At 43.4% G+C, this 10922-nt stretch overlaps 1 protein-coding gene and 1 long non-coding RNA gene across 5 annotated transcripts; one reads left to right on the top strand and one right to left on the bottom strand.

Moving 5' to 3' along the window:
- Positions 1-673: 673 nt before the first annotated feature.
- LOC119617308 lies at positions 674-1094 on the bottom strand. The gene is made up of 2 exons (XR_005233545.1): positions 910-1094; positions 674-785 (listed from the first exon to the last, which is right to left on the bottom strand). It is a non-coding gene; the product is annotated as an uncharacterized LOC119617308 (long non-coding RNA).
- A 768-nt stretch (positions 1095-1862) lies between these two features.
- Positions 1863-9699, top strand: fgf18a (fibroblast growth factor 18a). Of its 4 annotated transcripts, none has more exons than XM_037977254.1 (5): positions 1863-2118; positions 5479-5518; positions 5670-5847; positions 7818-7924; positions 8038-9699. In XM_037977254.1, exons 1-5 carry the CDS (start codon positions 2087-2089, stop codon positions 8308-8310), a joined length of 630 nt encoding a protein of 209 aa, XP_037833182.1. In that variant the 5' UTR covers positions 1863-2086; the 3' UTR covers positions 8311-9699. The 4 variants fall into 4 exon arrangements, with proteins under 4 accessions (XP_037833182.1, XP_017282668.1, XP_037833181.1 ...); XM_017427179.3 differs by having other exon boundaries at positions 5667-5847; XM_037977253.1 differs by having other exon boundaries at positions 5479-5524; positions 8041-9699.
- The last annotated feature ends 1223 nt before the right edge of the window (positions 9700-10922 follow it).

Raw genomic sequence — 10922 nt, 5'->3', positions numbered from 1 at the left:
ATTGTTTCCAGTGCATTTTCCTTGTTTCAGGAATTGCCTCGAACTCTTGCCAAAACAAGGCAGAATAACTCAGACAACTGCCCCCCACCCAGCCCCGAACAGTGCCCCGAATCCAAGAAATTACTGAAACCAGTTAGTCGTCATGAACAGATGTTTTCACGTGGAACTGAGGGTAAAATTGATATTTTTGCAATGAAGGTTTGGTCAGCATCGCGCAGCCACCGACTAAATCCATTTTGATCCAATAAGTGTGCGCGCGAGTGTGCGTGCGTATGTGCTTGAGAGAGAGAAAAGGAGAGAAGGAGTTGGGAGGAGAGGTGGGAGGGAGGGAGGGAGGATTGATCCGCGTCTGTTAAAATCTTGTTCTGTTTTTTCTTGGAGTGAGGTCTGTGCCTGCCGACGCGCCTCTCCTGCGCAGCCCCCCTCAAGAAGAGCAGTTTTCTTCCTTTTTTTTAAGAACAGAAACCTTGGATACTTTTTTAAAAAGGAGAAGGATCTGCATAATACCAGTGAAGTGGATAAAAGCGCACGGCTGGGTTCTTTTGCGTTCTTCTTCTTTTTTTTTTCCTTTCTCTTTTCTGGTGTCTGAATGAAACAGGGAGGCAGATATGTGGGGGAGCAGAGCAGATTCTGCTCCAGGGGTCGATCTGTTAGCGTAACTTAAGAGTAATCACCTTTTTTTGCCTTAACTTTTTCTTATATCTTCACAAACTGGTGAGCTCTACTGCGCTCTTCGGAGTTCTTTTTCATCGGAAAGAAGAGACGTTTGTGTTTTTCTCCCCCCCCTTTTTTACGCACGACTTTTACGCACGAATCAAACAATTCTGTTTGATAGACTATCGGTTCATCAAAACAAACAATATGTAAAATACTCTGCTGATAGAAATTTATTTTTTAAATTTAGAACACCCCCCTTCAGAGAAATTGCCTAAAGTTTCTACGTTTTTTTTTTTTTAATAAATAAAAAGATCGGATTGCATTTTCCCCCTTGAAACATTTTGGAGGTGATGTCATCGTGCTGTGTTTTGGCAGGTATATTGTGTGGAGAGGGCGCACGGAGGACTGCTGGAGTCGGGCGCTCACCAGCGGCTTAAAGGGGAGCGGGAAGTCCGGAAAATCAGGTGCAAAGTGCGGAATGTCATTTCCTCGCTGTGTCGCGGGTGGCTGAGTCTGCCACCCAGTCGCAGCTGTTCCCATCCTCTCCAGCCACCCCTCCTTCATCTGTCTTTCCCCCCCTTTTTTTTTTTTTTTTGATTATCCCCTCCTATTCCAAATCAGCACTCTCCATTTATACCTTCTGAGCTGGACCGCCTCAGGAGCTCATTACCTTCTGTCTCGAACGCTTTCGACCAGTGTCACCTGAGCTACAGAGTCGTAAAGTGGGGGCGCAGACATGACCGAGGTCGTCTCGCATTACCCTGCATCCGCAGAGCCCCCTTCTCCAGATCGCCGCGTGATCCATCAGCCAGTCCAGGTAGCTCATCTCCAAAAGCTTCTGACTTGGCACTGCTGGGACTGAATTCGCCTCCTCCTCTTTTCTGTGTCGGGACAAGTACTCTTTTACCATTTCGTCGAGAGCATAGTTGATTTGGGACACCTGACTGTTGCGCACCGGATTACGCACGCGCCGCATCTGCTCGCGGGGTTAAGCGTCGCTCCGAGGGTCAGAAAGGTCCACTGCTATTGACTATCTGTGACGCGTGGACGCGCTTTCACCTGTTCCTCTCCTTATCGGAGGCGCGCGCCGTCGGCGGTTTGGGGTCTGAACGCCTTATTCTGCTCTCCCCCACCTCTTCCCCGCCCATCTGTCCACCGGTCAGAACAGCTGTGAAGAGGTTGCCCGGCGGTCAGGGTGGCACGGTTACCCCNCATCATCATTCTTGTCTGAACCTGCACAGTTACCCACGCCGGGAAGACCGGGGACACGTCGCCCCCGATGCCAACAGGAGTGATCTGTAACTCTTTGGCTCCGGACAGCATCCAACAGATTCACAGCGCGCGGGGAGAATCCCCGAACTGCCGGACTGGCTCACACCGACCGAGGAGACTGTCTCTGGGCCAAGTTCCATAGTGGAGGGGGGAAGCGATGTGGCCCCTTCTTTCCACGTTGACCGTCTTGTAAGTCACTTAAATTACTTTTTTTGTTGTTGTTTGTTTTGTTTTGTTTTGTTTTTCATGTAATTGAATCAGTCTGTTCAGGTTCTGTTCGTTTGTTTAAAACTATTTGGACAGTCTGAATTGCAGATGAAGAAGAAGACGGTTGCAATGTCAACGATTACATCACTCCTCATCAGTCCCTATAGAAAACATGCAGTGGAGAGGGCCTGTTTTGATTGGCTGACAGTTCGGGGTCACTGGGTCAGAGTCAGGGCCATGTTACTCATAAAACCTGCCATAAACATCTCCATCACCATCTGCACTTACTTCGGGGATGGCTTAGGAATGATAATTTTTTTTTTATTGCCAAGAGAACTTTTTTTTTCTTTTCCCTCCTAAAAATATTTAAGAAGTTGAGTCAAATAACACAGACTTTATCTTGTGGAATAGGAAAATGATAGCATGCCAAATCTAAGGGAGGAGGATGCAGATTCAAGGGGCTTGGGTTTGCCCATTTGAGGTGTGTCTTCCTAAAAGCCAAGAGATTTATTTCTCTTCCTTTGTTTCAGCTGTTTTTCTCCCAGATGGCAGTCATCTCTAGATACTTCTCATTCCTCGCACAACCTGAACAGGGTGTGTGCTGCTGCTTGTGTCTCCATGCCTTCCTTTCCTCTCTCTCTCTCTCTCAACCTCTCTCCGCTTACCTAACTGGCTACATCTGTCTTCCTTTACTTCCCATAATACCACAGTTTTTTTTTTCTTTCTCATAGATACTTGCTCAGATTAAAAGTATAAATTAATAACTGATGATTGATGGCACCCCTGGCATCTTTAAAAGACCACTTTTCCTTGTTTAGTCTGCTGCTTTTATTTAAGATCTCCTAGAGCCAATCATCTCTCCATTTATTTCCATCTCACCTATCAGTGTTACTGCAGCAGCTTTTCTTCCTTCTCGTGCCGTCTTCATTTTTCAGTAGTTTAAAAAAATTTTTTTTTAAAAAGCTCAGGCCTTTTAGCCACAACAACCTGTTAACACTTTTCAGTTAAAGCCACATTTTGATGTCTAACCTTTGCTGAATCCTGGGCCTTAACTCTACTTACAAGGCCTGCTTACAGAACATTTGGAACTCTTGAACTGCGCTGAAGCCCAGTGCTTCAGCATTGGCGTACCACGTTAACCACCGCTACACACGGTTGAAACCGCTGCTCTGTGCCGAGTCCCACAGGTCGACCGCTCTCACTCCACGCTGTTGCCCAGTCCGCGGTGCTGAGGCCTGCTTGTCTGACCGCAACCTCCATATGGTTGATCTTCTGGGACACAGGTTTATGATGTCAGATGGCTGCTTGTTTTGGCAGCCCGCCCGGGCACACCGGGCTTTCCCTCTCTCCATACCTCCTTCAGTCTTTATTCTCGCTGACTTTTTTTTTTTTTACTCTGCACTCTCTTATTTTCTCATTTTCTCATCCCTCCCCCCACCACCGGCCGATCCCGTCTCCCTCTTTTCCTCTCGTTCTTTTTCTCTCTGTAGCTGGCATAATATGGAGTGTCTGTGGTTTTTGTGGGAGCGGGGGAATCCAATGCTGAGGCACTTTTCCTACAGCGTCCTCGGCAGCAGTGCAGCCGTGGTGTTTTAACAGCTGAGAGTCCTCACAATGCACAGGCGCTCAGGTTTTTCGGCTGTGCAGGCAAAAAGTGAGGGCCAACGCTCCACTGCATTTCCCAGGATGTCTGCATCTATTAGGGACGACTACAAGAGCCAACACACCAACTATGGAAGATAAATGTTGAGACAGGAGGAGAGAAAAACAGGAGGAAACCAGAAGGTTGTGATGGCACATTTGTCTGAGTCCGCAGGCAGTGACATGTGTTACAATGTTCATGAGTTAAACACCTTCCCTATTCCATTATTTGTCTTTTTGTCTTCTTCTCATGTCTCTTCACACACCATGGTTACACCTCTATCTTTAACTTGACCACTTTTTCTCCCTCTTCTTTTGAAATGTGTAACCTCAGTGTTTTTTTTTACCCCATCTTCTTTCCCTCACATTTGCCAGATCCTTTCAGATTTTATCTCTTGCCTCTCCAGCTTCATTTCTCCTCTATACTGACATCACCTCACTCTCTGCCTGTAGCATTGTGCGTCTACCTTTCCTTTCTCTTTGCTATCTCCCTCTCTCAGCATGTCTTTGCTTTGGCCCAGCTGTCAGCTGTCTGCTCCTCCTGTATACACACATTGAGCCTGCACACATCTGCACATCTGTGTGCGTACCCATGACAGTGTGGAGGAGTCACCTCACTAACCCTAAACATAAAGAAAGATTGAAGGCAGGGAATGATAGGAGAAAGGTAGAGTGGACAGAAAGACGGGAAGGGAGAGATAAGCTTGAGGAGCAGCAGGGAGGAGTGCAAGCCAGAGAAAGAGAGAGAAGAGGCACGTTGAAAGATAGCGAAAGATGAGGTGGAGAAAGACAAAATTCGAAGAATTGCTTTTAAGCCCGCACACTTGGTTCTGAACTTCATCAAATGTTCAGCCACTAATTCAGATCTGTTTAAGGACTGCCAAAGAAGATTTTGCAACACAATCACTCCCTTACTAAAGTCGTAAATAATGGGATACATTCAAGGTCAAGGTCTACATGTCAGTTAAGTGAGAAAAATATCAATTTTAACTGTAACCAGCTGTTTCTTCCACAATGCACCTAAAAAGTTAACTGGATGGACAATATATATGAAATAATGGATATTTTTTGTTTGTTTGTTTTTTGTTTTTGTCATGACCATGCCTTCATAATTTTGTAAACTGTCACAACAAATTGGTTCCTCCATAAAATGTTTTTCCATACATTTTAGCAGCTCATGTTTTCACATATTGTAGCATCTCTAAATGTAAAACCACAATCTTCTGTTCTGAAAAGCCACATCACAGCTGAGTGAACACCTGTAGTCCAGCCCAGCTGTCTACACACACGGAGTGGCCAAATGAGCCTGCCCGCTTCCTCAGATGTCCGAACCAAAGCATGTTCTACTCGTCTCGGCATGTTTGCCATTTCGCTATGGTCCAGTCAGGTCATTTGCAGGCCAGATTTTGGCGTGGCAAAAGTCAAAGTCAGGTCAGAAAGTGGGTTCAGACAGAAGGCTGGTAGCGTTACTATAAACACAGCTCTGGGTGTTGTCTGTATTCCAATTCCTGGACATCTGCCTGTCTGTATGTCAAGTTGCTGTGCCAATCTCACGCCCAGCAGTGTGAATAATCACCCAAGAAGGAAATGAGATGTTGAATGGAGAGAGCAGCGGAGAAGAAAGAAATGGAAATCATGGTGTCATGCCTGCCTCCTCCAACATTCAATATTTCTAAAGTCATCTGTTTCTATTTTTTCCAGATGTATCCAGATGTTGCTGGTGATGTGCAATCCATTGCAGGTGAGGGTCAGTATGCATGCCAAAAAAAAAAAAAAAGAAAGATTTTTGTAGCACAAAGGACAAGTCGTATATTGTTTTTTTATACGCAGCTCTTAAAATATGTTCACAATTCTCTGCCAAACTCTGGACGTGCTTGTGGGTGTTCCAGCAGGTACTTGGTGTGGATGGGGTCAACTTCAGCGTGCATGTGGAGAACCAGACGCAGGTGCGAGACACCATGAGTCGAAGGCATCACCGTGTCTACCAGCTTTACAGCCGCACCAGTGGAAAGCATGTCCAGGTGCTAGGACGCAGGATCAGCGCCAAAGGAGAGGATGGAGATAAATATGGTAAGACACACAAACACACATGGACAGTGGAGATTAGGCCAACTCCTAAATCCCTAAATATGCGTGACGCTCACTTGCATATACACTTAAACCATCTAAGAAGTACAAAGACTTAAAGGTTGACCAAATGCATGCATGGATGGAGACAGAATGCAACCATACAGGCGCACACACACAGACACAAAAGCACAATCACACATGCCTCCCCAGGCTTTGGCAGAAGGGCAGTGAAGCTTGTCTGGGGAGTACAAAGACCTCATCGACTGGCTGCTGACTCAAGGATTCACAAGAGAGCAAAAGACAGAGACAGAAAAAAAGGTGATACTGAAAAAAGTGTGAGTAAAAAGAGGAAGCCTGGCAGGTAGAATGTTAGAAACTCATCTTCTTCATCGATCCCTCCATTGATTTTTCATCCTTCCTGTTGTCTCTTCTGGATTTCAAACAGCAGGCTTCTTCTCTCTCCCTTCCTCCATCCTCCAACACTTTGTCTGTCCATCCCCCACATCCTGCGCTTGCTCAGAATGCAATGATGGTTCACCAATTATTAAAACTGTGCAGAATTATTAGAAAGAAAAGCATTCTGTAAAACTTAAAATGTTCTCATTTTTATTTTTCCATTCATGAGCATACCAGATTACTAATTAGTCATTTCATATCAAACAAGGGATCATGAGTTCATTGTTTTGTTTTGTCTTAATTCCATTTTAAATATGACAAATTTACCCACAACTGATCCATTATTGCATCAACACATGAAGCTTAATGTTTCGAGATTAAGAGAGGAAAGATAAAGCAAGTGCATAGCAGTGTAAACATGAAGTGTTAGAGCAGACAGGAGATGAGAAGAGAGTTGGGGGGGGGGCGAGAGGGAGGGAAGTATTGATTTCTTCTGACCCCTTTGTTGACTAAGGTCATGTAGGAACCATTTTAGGGATTTATTTTTAAACAGGCACAACCGCTCCCTAAAACTGTGTAGTTAGTGAAGCGGCAGTCTGCTTCCTGGAAGGATGAGCACGCATCACACACCTGCACACATCCTCACACGCAAAACACACAGAGGCACAAGAGCACATTCACACACCCTAAAACAACAAGATCATATTTTTTCTGTTCCCCTCAGCCGCTGAGCTACCTTTCTTTCTTTTTCTTTTTTTCCCCCTCTTCTTTTTTAAACAAAGCGGTCAGTGGCCTCACATCCATGTGTGTGATCAGCCCTCTTTGACAACCATCTGTCCAGCCAGGAACATTTACATCTGTCTGTGATTTATTAGCGCAGTTAACAGCAACTATGAATCTTAAAACTGTGACACAGCATGAGTGCTCTATCTGGTTTTAAAGAGCTGGTTTAAATTTAATGCTGGCAGGTAATCTGAGCTATCAGCACGACACTGCTTGGCAGTATGTCGATCTGTCAGTATGAGCTAGTTCTTCACTGTAGTAAGAAATGCAGGCATTCTGGAACTACAAGAGATCTAAAATGTTGACATCTTTAATTCTCTGCGATGATATTTGTTGTACAAAACAAAAGCCTGCAAGGTTTATGTAAGAATAAGCTACATGTACATTACATGGACAAAAATATTTGGCCACACCTGACCATTACATAAACGGACTGTACAGATTTGCCCCAAAAGCCAAATAATGTAATTTGCCAAATAAAATGACATTTGTCATATAATATGGCAAATGTCATTTTAGTCTTTGTAAACTGGGGCATTATCACATTATAGCAGAAAAGAACCTTTCCTAAAATGTTGTCAAAGTTCCAAGCATAATATTGTCCAAAATGTGTTGATATGCTGAAGCACTAGCCTGAAACTCAAAGCCCGAACCTTGACGGAAATATCTGAAGTCAACAGTTAACAGGTGTGGCCAAAGACTTTAGTCCATAAAGTGCATACTTGTGTTGTATTTCTCACAAAACTTGTGGCTCTAATGTCTGTCTCTTCCTCTGTCTGTCCCTTCACAAGCCCAGCTTGTAGTGGAGGCAGACACCTTCGGTAGCCAGGTGAGAATCCGAGGCAAAGAAACCAATTTCTACCTGTGTATGAACCACCGTGGCAAGCTGGTAGGAAAGGTGAGACCTCTCTGTCCTCTCTGTGTTAATAAAATATACATAATGCTTTACACTTCCCTAACTGGTCTCTCTTTTTTTTTCTGTCTGTGTCTGTGGTTTCTCCGCTCTCTCAGAAGGCCAGTAACCGAAGCGCTGATTGCGTCTTTGTGGAAATGGTGTTGGAAAATCACTACACAGCTCTGATGTCAGCACGCTACGCAGGCTGGTATGTTGGCTTCACGAAAAGAGGGCGCCCTCGCCGTGGCCAACACACACTTCCCAACCAGCAGGATGTACACTTCATGAAACGTTTCCCACCTGGGGAACAGCCTGACCTCACCACGCCCTTCCGCTTCACCACCGTCAGCAAGCGGGTCAAGAGGGTGCGTGCTACTGGGACCCGCTAGTTGTGGCTATTGCTAGCACCCACTGTTTCGTTTTCAACCAAAGCCCTTACCTGAGCCTTCCAATGGCTAATCTAGTCATCTCTTCTGTCACACATGACTGAACGTCTCCCTTTGATGGGACAAATATTGACCAGAAACTTAATGAATCATTAATGGGGTTTAGCTTTATACGTTCTAATTTGCCACTACAAGCCCCTAGTTAGTGATCATTTCTCTGTTTTTGTTCCCTTGCTGGACCAGTTGGACAGTAACTCAATGAATTGCTGGAAGCTTTTCAGACCTGGTCTGCTTGCCTTCACAGGAGAGAAATAGTGACAGAACCTGAAGGCCAGGTGCTACATAGGTCTTAATTCCACAGCCCCAGAAACAACAAGGTCTTCATGTCTGCTGTTCAGGACCAGCTGGACAATGTCAAGGACTGGGATTACAACTGGACCATGCAGAGAACACAGATGGGGGAAAGACTGACTGAACAAGAGAGTGGGTGCTCAGCCTATGGATAAAAGGGAAAGCTGGGCAGCAAATGCAGGAAAAATAATGAAGACGACAGAGAAACAGAGTGATCTGCACAGATCCAATATACATACAATGGACTGTTGACATGTGACGCACTTATTTGTCTCACTGGTTAAATGGTGGGAACCTGTGAGACCGTTGGATGAATGGCAAGAAGATAATAAAAGGGATGAATGAGGAAAACAGAGTGAATGACAGAATAAATGCATGTTCCTTTAAAAAAAAGGACGACAAAGAAAGTATGGTGTACGTTCGTATGAGTGCGTGAAGAAAAATCACAAGGGGCTCTGGAAATGGACCATGCAGTTTCTGCATAAACTCATGACAACTTACTGCAGGGACTGAAGCTTTAGGAACTGGAATGTATAAAAAAAATAAGCTGAACCAAAATCAGTCAACCAATCACTGCAAACCAAACTAATGGCAACCAAAGACATCTGGAGACCTTTGTGATTCCTCCTCATTCCCTGCCTCCCCCAGAGGACACGACATCTTCAGCTATTAAGTGCAGAGGGTGATGAGTGCAGGGCTGAGCCCAGAGGGGAGGGTGCCTTCTCTAATAGCATCGCTATAGAAACGACCCAGGGGATGATGCTCCTGTGTGATACCGTGGATACAGAGTGCTGCTACCAGGACATACAGTGGAACAATCCAAAGGCTCGTCCATACACACAGGAGAAAAATAAGTAATAAAGGGAACATTTTATTGAAAGTTATATATATTATATATATATGAGAAGACAGAAACTTAAATAAGCAATCTTACTATGATGGTTATTATAATTATTACGATAAAATTATTTCATTTATTTATTTCAGCTCTGTGTGCAGCAGTCTTTCTTGACTCAGTAAACCTTACAGAAACATTTCAAATGTCTCCCAGCCTTTTATTATTATTATTATTACAGCTTCATCACCTCTTATATTGTGAAATATTCAGGTTGTTTCTTGTCTCGACTCTGCTGGTCAGCGGGCTTTAGTGTTTAGTAAGTTGCACAACAAAATTGTGACTTAAAATTAGATAGTTTCTTTCCTTCCTTTAAGCAAAATGCTAAACATTGAATTCTTTCAACTTGGACAATATAATATTATTAATAATAATAATTTTAATTATTTTTGGTTTGTTTTTTGAACTGCAATCCAGCTATAATCTTCAAATCTCAAACATTAAGTTGACAAAATCATAAACACATTTTGATGCACTGTACAGTAAAGTTTTGCACTGGTTAACTTGCAGTTTCTGAAACAAAATATTTATTTATGCATCATCTCTACTTTAAATATATTGTGTAAAATGCATGAATTTAGTGAGCGAGATCTACTAATTGTAATACTGGTTTGATGATCTTAAAATCCAAATCCACTTATTTTCTAAGCAAATAATTAACTGAATAACCAATTTCATTATAAAGTTAATGTATGATCATATTTTTTTTAGCATTTCCATATGCTTTAGGTTTGCAAAACTACATCTGAATTAACCACATGATGCCCTGAACAATATCCTCTGAGCAGATGAGCCCAAAGTACACAAGAACATCTCATACCAGCTGACACGCATGGTGGTGGAAAGGTGATGATTTGGTCTTGTTTTGGAGCCACAGGACCTGGGCACTGTACAGTTATTGAGTTGACCATGAAGTCCTCTGCATACCAAAGTATTCTATCGTAAAATGTGAAGCCATTTGACAGACAGTTGACCCTTTGACCCACAGCAGCAAATTAACAACAAAACGGCTGAAAAACGAATGAATTTAGGCATCAAAGTCCAGACTATAACCTGTTTGGTGAGACCTTAACAGAGCTAAGCAGAAACTACTGCCTGCAAAACGTAACAAACTGAAGTAATACTGTAAAGAACAGAGGATCAAAATTCCTCTACAATGATGAGAGACTGATAGTCATATAAAACATGACTACTTCAAGTTATTGCTGCTAAACTTAGTTTTATGGGCTACTGAATGATACGTTTTTTTGCACACAAGTTTTTCTATTTTGGCTTAGTTTTTGCCTAATAATGACAGTGGGATCTGTTGTGTTTGTACACTTGATCCAAATAATATTGAAATCTGGTAAAACAAGTTTTTATTACACAT

This window comes from Kryptolebias marmoratus, linkage group LG9, assembly GCF_001649575.2.
Source record: "Kryptolebias marmoratus isolate JLee-2015 linkage group LG9, ASM164957v2, whole genome shotgun sequence".
In the NCBI taxonomy this organism is placed as follows: Eukaryota; Metazoa; Chordata; class Actinopteri; order Cyprinodontiformes; family Rivulidae; genus Kryptolebias; species Kryptolebias marmoratus.
Note: the sequence above shows the minus strand (reverse complement) of the source record. Positions and strands in the feature narration are given on the sequence as shown.

Bases quoted from the DNA above. Each gene is read 5' to 3' on its own strand.
- fgf18a (XM_037977252.1), top strand. From the start codon at position 2,087: ATGTGGCCCCTTCTTTCCACGTTGACCGTCTT. The intron at 2,119-5,478 runs GTAAGTCACTTA...TATTTTTTCCAG, and splicing joins CTTTCCACGTTGACCGTCTT to ATGTATCCAGATGTTGCTGG. The intron at 7,925-8,037 runs GTGAGACCTCTC...CCGCTCTCTCAG, and splicing joins GTGGCAAGCTGGTAGGAAAG to AAGGCCAGTAACCGAAGCGC.